The 19,460-nt window shown below is 48.6% G+C and overlaps 1 protein-coding gene across 1 annotated transcript in view; it reads right to left on the bottom strand.

The window, feature by feature from the left end:
- LOC105189000 (uncharacterized) overlaps window positions 1–18,313 on the bottom strand; it is a 338,666-nt gene extending 320,353 nt beyond the window's left edge. The window contains 1 exon segment of the mRNA XM_019844040.2: window positions 18,022–18,313. Within this exon segment, the coding sequence (XP_019699599.2) occupies window positions 18,022–18,093 (72 nt within the window). The 5' untranslated portion in view covers window positions 18,094–18,313.
- Between the last annotated feature and the right edge of the window lie 1,147 nt (window positions 18,314–19,460).

The following is a 19,460-nucleotide window of genomic DNA, read 5'->3' as shown; positions in this document are numbered from 1 at the left end:
GACTGGACCTGGACGTCGTTTGGACATCACCGCGAAATGGTGAGCGTACAAATCAAACGCTGACAAAGAGCGTCACATTACGTCGTAGTAGCGCATGCAGCATGTAGACGTAAATCGCATTGATTACCGATGAACGAACCAAGTCACGCGCCAAGACTTGAAGTGCATGCTTTCTGACAGTGCGACACCATTTACAAGAAAACTTAGAAATCAATAGCGTAAACAAGCGCTTTTACACACAAAAAAAGATAATTTATTTAGGCATGAAAAATGAAGAAGTTGACTAGCTGGTTATTTTAACCTACAAAACACTTGACCAAAACTTCCCATGAAACTTCACTCACACACAGTCACAATTTTTCAATGTCGCGCTACGTAATCTTGAATGAACAGCGGTCGTAATCGCTGGAAACGACGCGAATCTCCCGTAACCGCGAGAACACGATTGCTCATTCCTACCTAGCGTAAGATAATCGACGGCAAGGACGTCCCAGCGACCAGACGGGCTCTACCTCGCTGTCCCCGAGACCGCAAATTATCGAAGGAAAGCACGCGAGCGATTCATCGTGTAGTTGATCGTCGGGAGTAAACGGGCGATTTAAAGAGAGTACGCACGTACACAGAGGCTCTCGGGAGAGCGCTATGATTCAATTACGCGCGCGCGCACGTTTACGGTAACCGCCGCGGTGCGCACCGCGCGATCACGTGTAAATCAAGATAAATCGCTCGTTGTATATACCGGTCGCCCTGGATTCGACGTTGTTACGATACCGCTGCCGGATGGCAATCAAATTGTCAGACGCTCCTCGCTGTGAATCCCGTTTCTCGCATAAACGACGCCTCGCTATTCCAACGCGAAGCCCGTTTGGGGGAAAAATCGGAACCGCGCGAATCTCGCGAGTTCCCGTCGAAAACGCTCCCGAGATGCAAAGTTACACCGTGCAACTAGAAGCAGAAACACGTCTTGCGGGTCATACGGGTAGGCGATTACAAAGTACGGTTTTCAAAGACACTTTACTTGAAAAGCAACAGGAGAAAATCGGAGAAAGTGCGCGGTCGTTACAAATCTCGTGTGTACACACGTACACAGAGATCATACGCGGCGAGATAATTCGCATAGTCTACGAGCGGATGTGAACACGAGTACGTCATTCGTATGTGGATCAACAACGCCGTTTTGTGCACGCGATTCGAGTAAAGCGTTACGAAAAAAGCCGCGACTCTTTTTTACGGAGTGTCCATTTGTGATTTTTACGAAACGGCGCGATTTGCGTATCTCACGAGTCGGGTAATTCGTTCGTCGTGATTTGCATACAGACGTTCGCCGCCGGCGTATATTTACGGACATTCACGTAGACGTTCAGCGTAACATTTCGTCCCGCTATCCGCGGAATAGTATTATCGCGTAGGAAACTAGAGCGGATCGCATTGTGCGGGATCGACGTCCTCTGCACACGTGACGAATATCTGATTGCATAATCGCGCGCAGTAATTAGCAAGGCGCGTAACGTCGTGCATTATCGCCTCGAAGATCCTAATAAGAAGACGTGCCTCTTGCGAGCGCGCTGCGAAAAGGGCATATCGTTGCAGACGCGCGAATATTCGCGCGTGTATAATTTCATTACGTGAGACGCTTCTCGTTCTCAACAATGTCGCAGTTTCTCCGTCTTCTCATATGGTATATGCATGCCGAGACGTATTGAAAGAATTTTTATAGAAAATGACGAAAAAAATCTTAAAAAAAATGATTTAACATTTACGTTATTCTCAAATCAAATGAGAACGCGTGAGAATGTTATTTCTGCGAATTTTAAAAAACGAGCACAATGTCATCTCAGATCTCAGAGTCTCAATTTTATTTCATGATACATTTTACTTCCTGATAGTCGATCGATATTCTACTCGCTGATAGGCGAGCAATGAAATATTGACGTGCGATGATAATATATTTGGGTGTTTGAATATTTATCTTTGTATCCGAAGTATCGAGCTTTTTGGATTTCCATGAATCTATGAGTAAACTCAATTTAAATACAGCGTGTGTCAGCCCTCGTTGAATGAAACTCGCTTCTAGCGTTGGCGCGTCTCCACGTTTGATTTAGATTTAATCCAGATTTAATTCAGACCTCGAGTCGCCGCGTAGCTGGCGAGCGCGGAACAGCAATTTACGTTTCAACCCACCCACCTGTCTCCGACTCGATTTAGATTTATCTTGACGAACAAGAATTCCAAACCGCTCCAGATAGATCAGTGTCGGATAACGATCACGGATCACTCTCGGAGTCACCTACATGGAGCATTCGCTTCAGTTGGCTGAACTATCTCGCGCAGATCTAGAGAGCTTCGGAATTAATACCGAGATAATTACGAGTCCAATTAGCCGGCCGGTGCGTGCGCGCATTTCGATTCTGATTTCGCGCCGAGGTAAATTCGTGTACTCGCGCCGACCTCCATTTCCATTCACGGATTGACACGAGTCAGATGAATGAAGGAACGCGCGGCTCTCTCGGAGCCGCGGGATAACGTAGCACTGCTATTTACGATCCTTTCGGCACGGGCAATCGCACTTTTGTATCTCGCCGCGGCGACGTGTGCGTCACGTGCGTGTACGTTACGAGCTGCGAGAAGAAACAATTTCTCGGCGGTAGTAAAATGCCGAACGACCTAGATAAACTGCGGGCGATTTAAATTACGACGAGGGGCGGGCAGAACAATAGATTTTTATCTCGTCGCGGAACGCTCAATTAGAGCCGGCCAGCCAGCTTATCTGTGGCCGTGCTATTTACATAGGTAAATTGATACGTGCGAATTCGCGTAACGTATGTCGGACGAACGTGAGCCGCGTTATCGTCCTTACGTCCCGATCGCCGAATAATTACACGGCCGCTTACGCGTTGTGTTATTAATTGGCGGGCATTAATTGGCTATAAGTACACAGGACTGTGTGGGGAGGAGAGGACGGAGTATCCGCCGCGGTGAGAAACGACCCATATACCCGCGCGCGCTACTCTTCCCGCTATCGAGCGTGGTATAAATAATTACGCGGATAAACTCCTCGCGCCGCGATAAATCTCCGCGGATGAAGGCCGCCCGAACCTCTCTTCGTTGCTGCCGCCGCCGAGCACGCCGAGAGCCACGCTATCACACGCCAACAACAGTAACGATCTCCCGCAGTTCCGACGCGCTTACTTTCCCGTAATCGCCTTTAGAATGAGACATGCGTGAAGCGCGCGGCCGAGCAAAAACGCGCGGTGAAAATCCAGGGGCAAAAATGCCAGAAGAAATCCTCTGTATTTCCTTTAACGGAGCGTCTCGCTCCGGAGAGACTCCGCTCCGCGGAGTTGCCTTCGAACGAGATATGGTCCATCGAAGATTGCAGCGTTTCTTTCCCTATCTCTGTCTATTGTCCTCACTTGCATTTTTCTCTAATATAACACTTGCGAAAAATTGTTGCATTACGCCACTTTCCGAAACTCTGGGACTTCCGAGTCTTTCCAGTTGCGATCAATATTGTTCTTAATTTAATTTAAAAAATTAATAAACTGTTGCATCAAGTCGTTTTCGGAAACTTCTTCAGACAGGTCTTTTCGAGTGCCGCGACAAACTACCGGCTAGGTAGCATTATTTTATAACAACGTTTATCACACATATCTCTTTTGTACATTTAATAGTCTTGATATCAAGATATGTTATATATACGACAAAAAATCGATAATACGAGATCACGCTCGACAAAACGCTAGAGTTGCCCATTTTACGCGGACCTTGGTCAGAAGAACCATACTAACCGCATTGCGGTGATCTTAATTACAATACGCGCCACTTGTATACATAAACGCTCCTAATTCGCGCAATCTTGCTACAATCAAGACTGAAAGTTACCTACGGCACCGTGTCAAAGAGTATCAAAACGTGCGCTATTAAATTTACTTTCGTAATTACACCGCGAGGCGCAGAATCCGCGCGCGTTCTCTGCGACCGACGCCTCGTTATCATTTACCAACGATGGAAAATAAAGCGCGGTGATTTATGTGTAATACACTTTCGCGCGAGAGAAGGCGCAAGAATGTTATACCCCGCAGTCGTGAAGGCCGGCTTAATTCATCGTTTCCGTTTCCTTTTACCTGGCGCGGTATCGCCAGGCCGTGTAAGCAAGCAGCGCGTTACAGTAACTGCTGCTCAAGGAGCGGGAGGGAGACAGAAAGAGAGAAAGAGAGAGAGAGAGAGAGAGAGAGAAAGAGAGAGAGAGAGAGGGGGGAGGCGGGGGGAAGGAGAGATAGCAGAAACGGCACGCTCCCGCGCGTGTCTTTCTCCCCTTCATCGTTTTCTTTTCTCGGGCGTGCGGCGAGCTCGAGAAAATTCCGAAAGCGACGGACATGCCGTGCGATCAGTCCGCGACAAACAAAGCGACGTAATTAGGCGAGCGCGCCCATATATCAGCGGCGTCAATGGGTCCGGACGGCGAAACGGCGCGCGCGAGAGATGCACGAACATGGGGAGCTGGACTAAGGAGCGAGGTGTTTCGATTTATTGCCCGCACCGCAGTGGTATGTACAGTTAGCCGTACGCGCGCGAACGCGCCGGCTTTAATAACATTATAAATAAAGATACGGATCTCGCGCGCGCGCGCGCGCGGATTTCTTCTCTACTTTGTGTCGCCGCGGCGTGTTCCTAAGCTCGAGCGGAACGCTAGTCGCGCGCGTCCACTTATCGCGCGACGACGCGGTCTCGGAGTGTGACCGCGCATCGGCAAATGGATGATAGCCAATCGGACGACACGACGAGACTCGGCCGTACGGAGGAGCTTTCGCGTGAAGAGAAAAGCCGAAGGAAGTGCCAAAGCGCGGCACGAGCGCGGGTGAAGTTAAACGCGCGCTGAATAAGTGCGTATGATGGAAAAAGAAATAAGAGACTCTGGCGCGCGGCGTAATTAAACTCGTTTATCAACTCGACGATTGCCGATGGTTTCTTTAACCTCCTCTTGTTATCGTCGTGTGTGTTATCTGTTTTTTTTCCCTTTCTCTTTTTATTCCCCATTGACAATATCATCGTTAAAAAGATGATACCTCACCGGGATATTACCAAAGTGCACTTCGTTACCACCGAGCCGCTGCTAACTTCTTACCAACGGAATCCGCTCATTCGACCATTCTTCACGGTATCGGCCGCCAGAGATCTTTCTCTCTCTCGCTCTTTTTTTTTTTTCTTTCGAAACGCCCTGAATCGCGCTGACTATCGCCACGCGAGGCTCGCGAATTTGCTTAATTAATTTCCGCAACTATATTCCGTTCGAGCACGAAAGCTCGCGGAACGTACACGTCGCTATCGCGGTAGAACGGTAAACGGAACGAGCGATGTGCAACTTGGCGGGATTTCGCAGATCACGCGCGTACCTTCCGCGGTGCCGTAAAAATGCTGAGACTTTCAGAGGCTCCTTCTCAAAAATCACCGTCCGCGTTTTGCTGTAAATCACGGCCGAGGGGTTAAGGAAAAACGGGATCGGGGCGCAATTCTCGGTCCCCTCGGTCTTTTTCAGGACGGCCCTGATTAAACTCGGGATAACGGTGGAGCGCTTTGTAATTATCAACGGCGAGCATCGGCCTATGATACGCAGCAAGTACGAATTTAGCGGCAATTAATCATCGCACGCACCGACCGACCGACCGACCGACCGACCGACCGACCTCACCCAACTGTTGCGACTCGAAGTTCGAGTGAAAGCGATATACGCGGCCCGAGAGAGGCCTGGGATGTAATAATTATTCAAAAGTACGGCGCCCCATTCTCGTTTTCTGATAAATGATAGCGCCGTGCCGGAAGAAGTCGCTCGTGCGAACAATATCAGCCGCCGCGGAATGATCGATCGAATCCGAAGATTTTCTGGCGGCTGAAAGCACTCGCTCGCGCTCGCTCGCATTTACGCCGCTACTTGTTTGCGGCGGCTCTCTTTTCTCCCTTTTCCTTCTCCCTTTCCTCGCGAGGCAGAAGCTCCACACGCTAGGCCGCCTCGCCGGCTAGAAATCCGAGGCGTCTCTCTCTCTCTCTCTCTCTCTCTCTCTATCTCGCGTAGTAAATGCGATGCCTCATAGATCCGCCTAACAACTTCCTGAGCAACGGCGATAAATAATGCATGTTACGCGCGTGCTTCCTCGTTGTTGCCTCGCGCCGTCTCTTATTTTCCTCGCGAGCGAGCGCGTCGCGACAAATGCTCGCCGGTCCTTTCCCTAAGTGCCTCTCATCGAGTAACCGATTACGACAGCGGAATTGGCGAAAAAAAAAATTCTTTCCCACGACCGGTCGCGACGCGAAGCCTTGACGCACGTAAAACGATAACGCGCGCGCTAATTTATTGAACGACGTGATCGGAGCACGCCGGTTAAAGTGAGTTAGAAGGTACCGCAAAGCTACACCTGCGCGCCGGATTATTCATTGCACGCGGGGTCATATCGTATGTACGATCTCATGCTCTCGTGCCGCGATGACTATTGTTCGCCGTCGTGGCGGTGGTCTGCTGCGGCGAAAACGTGCGGATCTTTTTTCCCCGTTAATCAAACCGATGGAATTGATATTCCACTAACGAGAGCCGATCGGACGAAAGGAGCGGTCGATAACCTTGCACGCGCGTGATCCGGCTTTTCATTTACACGTGTATTATCATAATTCCTCTGAGGAGGAGAGGGGGAATCATAGTTTTCCTAACTGTGTGTGTGTGTGTGTAAAATGCTGAGGTAACGCTGGGGGAAGTTGACGTAAAAATGGCGGATTAAATTATTCGCCAGACAATGTAAGGGATCTCTGGCGCATCGCGATATCTCGTTGAGAGAAACGTTACTTTGCTCGCGCGAATTTCAGGTCGTCCGATGAATTTCACGGGTGCTTATCGGGTTTCACATGGCCACGGTAGGCGAAGGTCCCACGCTCTCGTGGCGACGAGATCTATTGTGAACGAAATTGATACGTAACATTGAGACTGTGCCGTTAACGCGCGCGTATCTCCTTATGCAAAACGAAACGCGTCGGCGGCGCATCATCACGCGATATAGTTTTCGTTCCGCGAGAAATCATCATCCGACGGCGTACCGTTAACGGTACGCCGCAAGAAATACCGTAATTGAAATTGAATGAGGAGCCACGACGCATATATCGCTTTCGCGTATCGCCGCGGCGCGTGAAATTCAGTCAAGAAACGCGCGCGCGTGTCTTCACACGTCGCTCTCGATTCTGAGTTATGCGAAATATTTAAGAAAAGATGGATATCGCGCGGAAACGGCGCCAGGAGAATTCATTCAAAAGAACATAACTTTGTGAAAATCGTGCGAACGCGCTTTTGAGAAGCGCGCGATGGCTGCTTCCTCGTTCTTCATTCTCACGCTCACGTGGAATCCCGAAAAATCCTACACTTGCGCAATCCTAACCGCGCGACATTCAGAGTAACGGTGAGTGCTTGTTCCGATTTTTTATAGCAAAACACATGTTTCCTTCTAACGCACCCTTAATTAAAAAATTTTCCGAAATATCATCGCGCCCGAGAATTGCAAATAGAAAGGAATGTACATATTACAAAGACCAGTAACGGTTATGAGAATATAGGCAGACGGTCGTGGATTAATTCGTGTATTTATTGCGAATAGAGATTTATTTCATCGATGTCACAGGTAGCGGTAATTAATAAATTTTAATGTGAGAAAAATCATCCGACGATGTAATGGATCGTGTGAACTCATGCAATTACGTCGGTTCGTACATTCAAGTGCGCGATACTAAATTCAATGACTCTCCGAATTTATATTACCGGTGTAATCTGTTCGCGACTATTATAATTTGACACCGTAATATAAAAAACACCTTAATATAAAAAAATATAAAAACGTATACGACTGCCAGAGTATCTCTCCTCCATCGTTCTCTTCTCTTCTTTCTCCCGATATAATTCCGCGGATTTAAGACAATCGCCATTCCCGTCGTGAAATTATCCTCGCGAGTAAAGTTTTTACATAGCGTTCCGGAATTGGCGCGCCGGAATTTCCGCTGGCAGCGAAGGATTTCTCTCGGAAGACTGTCAAGCGTTAAAACGACACAAAGTGTGCGAATGTACTCAGAAAATGGTTTCTACCGTAATTGGGATATGGGATTGTTTCTAAACCGTTTTATCTCGTGCACACCGGATTCACCCGAATAGGGACACTTTCCCGTTTTTGCTAAGACCAAAACGGCATTCAGAAACTTAGAAAATGTATTAGAGCGTGAATCTCCATGGTTAAAAACATGTGACGCACCGATACGAGTATAATGACTGTAATTATCGCCAAATTCGTGCAAACGTTCATTCGTATCATCGATTCGCATATCGGATCACGAATGATGTGAATGAGTCCTATTAAAAGATCTGTCAAATAGATATAAGCTGTCAAAATATGCATAAATATCTGATCTTAGCAAAGAGGCACTGTATGATTAATTTGTTTGTGATCCTACATCAACATCGCTTTGTGCATAGCTGTGTCACGATATTCGGAAAGTAAATGTGAATGGCCGCGTGGCCCGAATGGCAAACGTGCATTTTGCTACCGCTTATGTTAGTATGTGTAAGCGAGCAGGCCTTGACCGAGATCGGGTTAGGGATCTCCGAGAGCGCAGTTCTCTATTTTGGACCACCGATGTGAACCTGGCAAGCTACTTGATAAAAAAAAAATCGCAATACGGTCCGATTGTATTTCGTTTGTACCTGTTTGTACCATTTTTTGTTTCGTTTCTACCTCGAAGGATAAAAAAATAGAGGGAGGGGGAAAAATAGCCAGCAAGCAAGCGTAAGATATCGCAAAACCGGAAGTATAGAGTCTTCAAAATATGTCGGAAGGTTACTTTTGTACTTCCGGTTCCTTTGAGGTACAAACGATTTGAAGGGAGGTACAAACGATTCTCTTTCGAATGGCGTTGGCCGGTTTGCGATATCTCAAAAATTAGCGAAAGTACCTCTTGGATGATTTTTGAAAATTCTGTACTTTCGGTTCATTTGAGGTACAAACAACTTTGAGGTACAAACTTGAAGGGAGGTACATACGACTCTCTTTCGGATGGCGTTGGCCGTTTTCGGATATCTTATACTTGCTTGCTGGCTATTTTTCACCCTCCCCCTATCTTTTTATTCTTTGAGATACAAACGAAACAAAAAGTGGTACAAACAGGTACAAACGAACCGTATTGAGAATTTTTTTTATTAAGTTGTTTGCCAGGTTTACATCGATCTATTTTAGGGCATCTGAACAACAACGCGTAGCTGCACATTCTTGTTGTTGAAAACTGATTAATAAAATAGCACGTAGAATTCATGTTACTAATAAGTTGCTGTTGAAATATCAATCGATTAAAAATATCTTTAAAGTTTTCCAGTAGTACGGAAAAAATGCAGAATTTTCATAATTATCTAAAATAATAATAATTATTGTTGCGCCTTGGTGCTAAATCGATCTTAACGAATAGAATAATAGTACTTGGTAGTTAACAAATTAAGAATAAATTTTTTTCCGCCGATATAAGCGGAATTTTTTATTTGGAACTCGTCAGGAACTCTAACTATCAAAGAGGAAACCAAAATACTTGATACTTTCTAAGTTTCCACAAAGTGAGGCGCTAGATTGAGAGTAATAAAGAGCGAAAAGGAAAGAGTTCTCCGCCAAGGTGCGTAACGCATTTCCAATGGCGCGAAATCTGCTTTCTCCTTTTGCAAAATCGTCTCGCCGCGTCCGACGCCGTCACCGCAGCGCGCCGTCGGTCGTCGTCATTGTCGAGGCATCGTGTAACGACACAATGACGATATTTAATCGGAGTAACGGACCGTAACGCGCACCGAGTCGCAGCAACTCGAAGGAGACTCGGAGGAGCGTGCGGGAGGGACTCGCGACTTTTCAACGGAATTTGCATGTGGCTACCGCCACGCGAACGAAGGTGGAACTCGGCCATCTGGAAATGCGCTCGATTAATTAGCGGCGAAAGTGAGTGAAATTGCGCGCAGCGCATTGTAACAGCTACACAACACCCCATGGCGTGGTGGGAAAACCTGACGCTGTGTGAACCGATACAACGAGTCTCCGTGTGACGCGCGATAAGAGACATGCAAAATATGCATGCGCGAAGAGTGAAAAGCGGCTCGATTTAAAATTGACGGGATCGCGATCACCCTACGAATATTATTGGATCTTACACGGATGCCGCGGATGGCTGTAAGAAACGTCCTTCATTCGTGCTGATGCGATAGGCAGCAGAGAAATAGGAAATAATTAAGCGCGCGACGAACACTCCGAGTTCTGGTCCGAGGCGTACGAGCGAAGTGTAAATCATGTCGTCCCATCGCGTATACGTCTGACATTTCCTCTTGCGGAGTAGTATCCTGCGCGACATATGGTTCGCGGCGTGTCATTTTACGGGTAATTTAAACAAGAAGCACTCTCCGTGTCAGCACGCGTCTGATTATAAACGGATAAGCCGACATAATCGGCGGCATGATGATTAATAATCGTGACGTGTGTGTGTGTGTATGTGTGTGTAACATAATGCTCCGTTTCACACAATCCACGGAATAAATTTCGCATGTTTGGTTATCGCAGTCTCCTCGCGTGTGTCCTCTGTCCAACCTCTCGGTCGGCTGCACGTAAACAAGTATCTAAAAAAGCGCGACGCAGCCTGGCCTTTAAATATGTATTTATGACTATGGCGCATTTATCTCCCCCGCGATCAGCATTACTTTATAAAGTGGCCGTGCGCAAATTGTTTCTAAATAGAAACTCGTGAAAGTAAAACGGATGTTCCGCACGAGGCTATTATGTAGCGGGCAAACACGCTTGACCTTTGGCACTTTCTTGATAAAAGCTGTTGTAAAGCGTGTTCCCTTCGTAGATTTAATCAATCACACCGAATCGTAAACCACCTCGTGCATTTCGTTTACTTTTAAAAAGACCAATTCACGCGCGCACCCGCTCGACTCGAGCGTTTGTTCGCTCCGATCAAGATCATCTTGATATATGCACATCACAAGACATTTCCGTCTCTGTTTCGCGGTAACGCAACGGACTGAATAGGGGAATGTATCATAAATTAAACCGTCGATGAATGAATGTACGTCTAGTTTTGAGATCTTGAGAAACTGAAGACGACGCGACATGTCCCCCAGTTACCATATTCGCAAATACGTATTACATAATTATTGATGTTGGAAATATTTTACTAATAATTACATCGCACAAACACGCGACATAAATATTTTCGTATTTAGAATACCGAATATTACACTACAATATCATTATTTAAATATTTTTGTTCGACACAGTAACCAGAAAATATTCCAACTACATGTCCAACTTGTTGCTTCTCAATATCGGACGCGAAGTTTCTAAACATCGTAATGATAGTCGGGAATAAAATAACGCCGATCGATAGACTTTTATCGTAAGATTTATTATCTATTAACGTCCGAATTGAGTTCCCTCGGGCGACTAAAATACCCACGATCTGCAATTATTAAATTTATGCCCGACACTCAGTTTCAAGCCCGCTTTCGCGCATTAAGATAATAAACGATCCCCGCATCACTCTCAAGATCAATGGCGAGAGCGTTAAGAGCTGTAATTACGCTAGACGAGAACTATCCATAACGCACTTACGATGGCCGTATAAGACTCGAAGCTGAAAGTCGTGTATACGCGGGACGTTTCGCGAATCGAAGGGAGCGCGCAGGCACGCGACGCGGGATGCGCGATGACGATCTCGTTAAAGTCGAAATCGCGCGGCCGGTCCACGACGGCGTTAATTACACCTGAGAACGTATATCACTGAGGGATCAGAAACATGCCGTAAAATTAAGCGTAATGCGATGCTCGGGACGCTAGACGAGTTACGGCCTTTCATTTGTTCGGTATTCGATGTATTATGAGGGTACTTAAGATGCTATCTCGGCACTTATCGATGTAAAGCCGCCTCTGCTCACCCTAACGCGCGCATACACGGCTTTATGATTTCGAGACTGTATAACACTACCTCCGCGCACGATATTACCGGCGATTTAATAAACACGGTGCGGTGCGTACAGTGACATGTGAAAAATTGCGAAACCGGACAAAGCCGTCGTTCGAGGCTTGCGACAGCTGCGCGTAGCCACTAGAGCGAACATGAATCATACAATAGATTTTTCTGAATACGTCACAGTTGTCACAGCGCGAGGAAAAAAGAGATGACGTTTCTATGGCCCATGACACGCGTGTGTGTCATTTGCGCGCTTACGAAGGAGGAAAATCCAATTACCAAGATAAGAATCTCACTGGCAAAGATTGTCGTTAGATCTAACAAGTTGAAGTACGCGATAATAAGTGACACGCGCTATCTCATTACACAGTCAGTCAAAATCTGTCAAGATCATATTTAAGGGTAGATGTGACACAGGTTCGAATCTATTTCTTACAACGCTTAAATCGTAATAACCTGAATCGTAATAACGATTATGCAAGTCTATACCCTCTCAGTCGTTAAATCGAAATAAAAAATACTTTTCACGATAATCGCGAATTACTAACGGGACACACTGTCGGTCACTGCTCGATTTTCCAAGAAGATACGTAGCATCCTCCCTCGACTGCTCTTAATGCCATCTCCCGATTTTACAACCCCCACAAAACCCGCTAACGGCGATAGAGGCCGTACGCGAACTTAACGCACGACGAAATTACTCGGCTTATTCTCGTCTGCCTCGTCTCGGTCGGTTCTCACGCGCGAAATAGAAAATCGGAATAGATCAGACCGCCTACGTGCCGATGTCTCCGCGAAGCGTGGTTCCGTCTCTGGAAGAGAGAAAGAGAAAGGAAAGCCGATAAAAGCGGGAAACGGTTTATGCGCGGCCGCGCAGCTTCGCATCGAACCAAAGAGAGCGCGAGAGAAATAGACAGAAAGAGGAAAGAAGAGAACGAAGAACGCTGGAGCAAGTGAAAAATACATTTTAAGGGACGAAGATAGAACTAAAGAGAGAGAGAGAGAGAGAGAGAGAGAGAGAGAGAAAGAGAGAGGAGAGGAGAGGAGAGGAGGTGAGGGTGGTGTGGTCGTATTTATCACTCGGAGATCCCGAAGAGCGCACAATGCGAGAGACACGAGAGAGCCGAGCGAGAGCGGTCCCGCGGCCGTAGGAACGAGACGCGATGTGGTGCAGGTAGATTTATGGATGGCGATGGGTATGGGGGGAGAAGGGGGGAAAGGGGGCGGAAAGGGACCGGGAGGCAAGCCAAGGAGGGAGATTGTGTTTGTGTCGCAGGTCAGCCGCGCGGTTCACGGTCACGGGGACCGACCGGCGGACTAACCTAACGTAACCCGACTCGAGCGACCGCAAACTAAATTGCACCCTCGCGTCTCCCTTTCTTCGCCCTCCTCCTGCGAGTACACCCGTCGGTCAGGCCTCCTCCTCCTCCTTCTCCTTCTCCTCCGCTTCCTCCTACTCCTCCTCCTCCTCCTCTCTGCCTTTGCACTTGGTCGTTGACGAAGCACCCCGGTGGACCCCGACGCCGTGCGAGCGCAGCGTTAAAATTTATTAAGACCCACGAGCGCTCCGATAGCCGCTCGACGTCTGCCGGCTGACGATCGCACGGTGACTTCATCTTTCCCCGCCGATTAATTGGATAATGCCCCGTGGAAACGTGGACCGTGTGTGTGTGTGTGTGTGTGTGTGTGTGTGTGTGTGTGTGTGTGTGTGTGTATGTGTGTGTGTGTGTGTGTGTTTATTTCGTAATAGGGCCCAATAATCTCGCGGCGACACGACACGACGCGACGAGCTTTACGACACCGCCGATGAATCCTTCGGCTAAAAAATGAATATAACGAGCGTACCGATGAGACGTGAGTTGTTAAAAGAACATATACACGTGGTCTACGAGTGTTTCGTAAGGCAACAATTCGGAGTGAACGTTTTTACGAAAGCTTCGACCGAGGCATAATTACGAGGTTGCGTAACAAATTGGCCAGACAATCGGTCTATTCTTGAATAACCTGTATACGAATTTTATGCATCAACGACAACCCCATGCAGGAGTTGGGAAGCGGGAGGAAGAGGGGGTGGGCGAAGTTAATAAAACTAATTGAGCTTAAGCTTCCAGCTGCGAGGGTCCCGAATAATTTTCTGTGGGCACGTTCATAAATTTCCTGACGTATCACATAACGTGTCAGATATGAAGAGAACGTGAAAAAATGATTAGTTTCATACGCGACGTCGCAGGGCGGTCCACACCGTGTGTGTGTGTGTGTGTGTGTGCCAGCATACATAAATCGTAATGAATTGTTTAGACCATTATCCTGGCAGCACGATACTGCCAGCAGATCTAACGGCGATACTGTCAACGCTCGAGACGCTAAACCATCTAAACAGTCAGCAATTACAGACTATGCGAAGGCGCGTTCGTCGCGAACGCGTTGCGACACGGTGATGAAGTCATCCGACAATTGCAAATAGGATTACACTCCACCAACGCTTTTCGGTTATCTAACACCTAACGTAACACACCCCTTCACTATTCCCCACGTGTTGGACACACACACACACACATACACACAGAGAGAGAGAGAGAGAGAGAGAGAGAGAGAGAGAGAGAGAGAGAGACGCTATCTATCTGGTTTTATAAGATATGCAGTCCGCGTTAAATTCGCTCTTTCATAGGATTTTACGTGTCGCGTACATTTCACGGGATAAACGTGTCATTACGTTCGCTGCTTATGGCGAGAGATCTTTTTTGCCCTCCCTCCTTTCCTCTTTCGGATAAAAGAGACGGCGACGACTCTTGGCGCGGCGCAATCTGAGAACCGCTGACGTAATACAAACGCTGACAGCCGAGAGAGAAGCAGGACTAAAGCACACATCTTTCGCTGCTTTCGACGGTAACGCGCGGTAACAGCTTGTTGAGAAACGCGCGAGATAAGTCATAAGCGCGATAAATAATAGCGGGACACACCGTGCAGAATCGCGCGAAACGTGACTGCTCCGCTCTCGTTTGTTCCCGCCCGATATATCGGGCCTTTCGCGAGAGGAAAGAAACTGGACTGTGGATTAAGTCTTAATTGCCTAATCCGGCAACAATCGGACTATACTATAAATTGAACTGTAACACCCCGTCCTCTCCCCTCCCATCCCTCTTCGACGCCACCGTCGCTCGGCTTCGCTTTCTTTCCCCCTTTGCGTGTGAAATTTATCGACAGGGTGTGCCTCGTTAACCGTTGACCGCACACGGAATTATACTTTTCGCCGATCGATCAAACGCGTACGAAAGCTGCCGATGTAATCAGCCGCGTGTGTTTTAAGACAATGGAACGGAGAGAGAGAAAAGGGCGATCGGTGGTGCGCGCGCGCGCGCGCGTGGCGTGACCCGATAATGATATTACCGTTATCAGCGTGACGTCAAAACACGTAGCGATACGGTTGTTTAAATCGCAAACGTCGCTTGACGTGATAACGAAAAAGAAAGGTTTGCATATCTCGCGGTGTGACGTAACTGCCTCCCCTCGACTCGAGCAGAGATTAACACGTCGGGAACCCCATTCGTAAAAATTCTTGCCGGCGGACGATTCTCGGAAAACTCGCGGCGCGTATCTTCCCCACGAGGCGGATGATAATTCTGAAGCTGCGGCGTAGGGTTATTTGGTGAAAACTAACATCTTCCATACATATCGGGTCGTTGTACTCTCCGCAAAAGTGGAGTACCATCGCGGTGAGACATGGAGACGTTCCCCGGCGCTTCCCCGTCGTCCCTATTTATCGCCGAGCGCGCTCTTAAATTTATCTCGTTTTCTCGCATTTGCATTGTAATCCGAGTTACGATCTAGAAAACGAGAACAGACCCGACTGAAGATAATTAAACGCGCTTGCCCGCGTATCAGCGCGCGGAAACTTTCTTTTCTTTCTTCTCCCGTCTCGGCGAAGACTTCGTGCTTCCGATCGAAACGATCGGCCAGCGCGTTTCCATCCAATCGATCGCGATAAATCGATACAAGCCGACACTGATGACGGTACAAGAGACTGGAAAAGGCGCAACGACGCGGCAGCCCGCCCATAATTATCCAATTACCGCGTTCGCATTAGCTGCAGTTGCAGTCTAATAATTGCACCGCGCCACGACGCACTGACCTTCGTAAAAGCGCGCGCCGCGCCGCGCGTCGTCGTGTGCGGCCGGTAATCACTGCGGGTAGGCACTACTCGAAAACGGCCTACCGCCTGATTTGTAATTGAAATAACAAAGTCGAAAGCAGCCGCGAGCGATGCTCGCCGCGGACGCGGCGTCTACGAAATTCCTCAACGCGGACGGAAGAACGCGCGCCGCGCCGGTGTCCGAGAGCGAGCGAACGCTCTCGTTGTACAGGCGAGTTTTCCGTGACTTTCGGACATCAAGCCGACGGAAACGAGAAATCCACACACAGATATATAAATACTAAAGTATACTAAACCGAGAATAAAATTTATCGCCCGATTCTCCGCCCGAATGGGTCTCGCTGCGATTTAACGCACTTTTCAACGTAGCCGACGTAAGGATATAACAAGCGATAAACGCGAGTAATAAATAACTTTATCGCGGGCAGTAAAACCCCCAGCGACGTCTGTACGTTAATTTGCTGAAGACGGAGACCGAGAGAGAAAGAGAGAGAGAGAGAGAGAGAGAGAGAGAGAGAGAGAGAGAGAGAGAGAGAGAGAGAGAGAGAGAAACGCGAGGGAGAGAAATAAAAATAAATAAAGCGCAGCGCGCGTGCACAGAGTACACTCGAGTTGCGGAAGAGACGCCTAGCAGCTGTAATTATCAATTGAAAGCGCGTTTCCGCCGCCACTGCCGTGTTACCAGCCGCATCGAACGCGCACGGCCGCGACGCCTAATTGCATAATCCATACACGATCGTTGCCGGCTCTATCCGGCTCTAGCTCGACCATAAAATCCCAACCTTGACGATCACGAGGATGTTTGCTTGTCTGTACACCGCGATCGCATTTATCTCGCGGCACTCGCATTTGCATCCGCACAGTATCGGACTGTCTTCGGGTCGCCGACCGATCACGCACCAACCCCGAAGGTGACTCGTACAAATTGTTTTTAAGAATAAATAGAAAGGTGCCAGGATATAAATCGACGAACAAACAGATACTCGACAAATGCAACGGCAGAGATGGGAGACCAAGTTCATTTGCTGTTAATCGCTTAAATATGTCGATGGGCTCTCGCGATCGAAAATGACTCACTCTCATTGATCATCTTCGATAATATCTGGTCTCTCTCTCTCTCTCTCTCTCTCTCTCACTTTATTTTAACTTGAACTTTGAATGATTGACCATTGACTAAGTTCCACCGATGGATACTTCTCAAGCAAAACGTAGCTCGCACAAGCCACTGTTTCTCTTTTCGATTTTCTATGCATATTACACCCGTGAGTGTCTGGATCTACCCATTCGCGTAATTATCTCTTGTTAACAAGAATCGTACAGCACACACACGAAATACACGAAATACGGAAAACGCAGAAGCCGTCCGTCATGTGATCGCTACAATCTTCGCTGCATGTAGACGCGTCTCGAACCGCGCTCTCTCGTAGTGTTATTATTATTCACTCTTTTAAATCTATTTGCTTCGAGTCCGCGTAGAGAGAAGAGAGAGAGAGAGAGAGAGAGAGTACTTATTACGTTCCCCCTTCAATTAAAGGATTATAATCTACGGTATCGGGCTCTTGAAAATTCAGCGCCGCAGGCTCGAAAGAAAGCCAGTCCGACGTTCTCTATATATGCACAATACGTCTGTTCTCGTCCGCACGCATCACTTTCCATACTCTCCTCTGTATTCACAGAGAGAGAAAGAGAGAAAGAGAGAAGGAGAGAAACAAAAACGCGAGAACGTCGTGCGGCCCCCGCCGCTTGGGAAGGAAAAAAGGGCAAAGGCGCAAAGAGACATGAAAGGAGGCAATGCGACACACGAGAGCGGACGTAGTGCGCGCGAGCGAACTGCGAATGGCCCAATGAACACTCACCGGTAGATTCCTAAGACCCAGCCGCACCTTGCAATACCTCTTCATGATTACTCTCCAGAGCACGTAGGCCATGGTGACGATGACGATCGCCGTCGCCGTCGCCGCCGTTGTCGTCGTCGTCGCCGTCGCCGTCGCCGTCGTCTCGAGTCGCCCCACCGTAGATTCTTCGGAGTATCTCCGACTTCGGCAAAATGTCGGCCGTCAACGGCGACGTACGTTCCACCACTCGCGAATCGTTTCACTATCGAAGTACCACGGCATATCGCGCGTATGCGATGCAACGCGCGCGAACACGTAAATCGGAATCGCAAGGACACCACTACCTTCCGCACGGGGCATTCGTCAATGTCCGCGAATTGTCCGACGAGCCCACGAGAGATCTCCGATCGATCAACGCGATTGCACAACGGTCGCGCGGCGTCCTCACAAATGGCGGTTCGTGTGACGATTAGCCGTTCGTTTCCGCGTATCGAAATGCAAATGGCGACGTCTATATCGGCAACTTCACGCCGATCGTTAACCTAACCACCGTCGGCTAACCTCATCATGGCAGCCGTCCGCCGAATCTTCCGGAAGGGATCGTCGATCGATCGAGCACGAGTTCTTGCAAATCTCCGATCGCACGAGTCACGAAAACGCCGGTTACGTGACGATCGCGTCGGCTTCGAGTCGTCTGGAAATCATCGCGATGTCGGGATCCCAACGACTTCGTTCCGCACTGCACTACACTACACGACGCGACGCGACGCGACGCGACGCAACACGTGAATCGTCGCTTACGGATCACCGGCCAGACGGGCGATAATTACCTCGTCTGCTGGAGCTCGCGGTCCGTCCAAGTCGGGGTTGTCGATCGCCGTTCGCGTGCCGTTACGACTGACTTTATGCACAACGACCTCGGTCAGTCACGCGTCGGCCTTTGGATCGAGCGTCATCGATGACGAAGTTCACGTGGATACTACACGACAACGGAAAATCGCGCCGCGGCGTAAGCGTTTCGGAAGTTAAAAGTTTCAGAACTAGCGGGGGGGTCGCGCCACTTTCGCTGGCGCCAGGCTTCACCGCGGGGTAGCGCGCGCTCTCTATGCGGGGTGAGATCGCGAGATCACGTGGGTGCGCGCGCGCGCGCGCGCGCGTGCTCGACTCGCTAATATGTCCGCGCTAAAAAGCCGATTGTTGCGCGAGCACTTTTCGCTGCTGCACAACCGACGACCGATCGCCTGAGTCGTCCTTGAGGAGGCTCAATCTACACGAGCGTGGTGAGTGTAAAAAATACGCCCAACGATCCTCGCCTCTCCGAGTGCTCCGCGCGACGCGGAGTACATAACCATAACCACGACGACTCGGAGCGATCGCAAGCGCTGTGTATCACACTCACGTTTGTCGGCGAACGAATTCGGCAGGAACCTCGGTCTCGCTGATTTTCCGCCGGACGTTCC

Source organism: Harpegnathos saltator, unplaced genomic scaffold (assembly GCF_003227715.2).
Source record: "Harpegnathos saltator strain DR-91 unplaced genomic scaffold, Hsal_v8.6 scaffold785, whole genome shotgun sequence".
Classification (NCBI taxonomy): Eukaryota; Metazoa; Arthropoda; class Insecta; order Hymenoptera; family Formicidae; genus Harpegnathos; species Harpegnathos saltator.
Note: the sequence above shows the minus strand (reverse complement) of the source record. Positions and strands in the feature narration are given on the sequence as shown.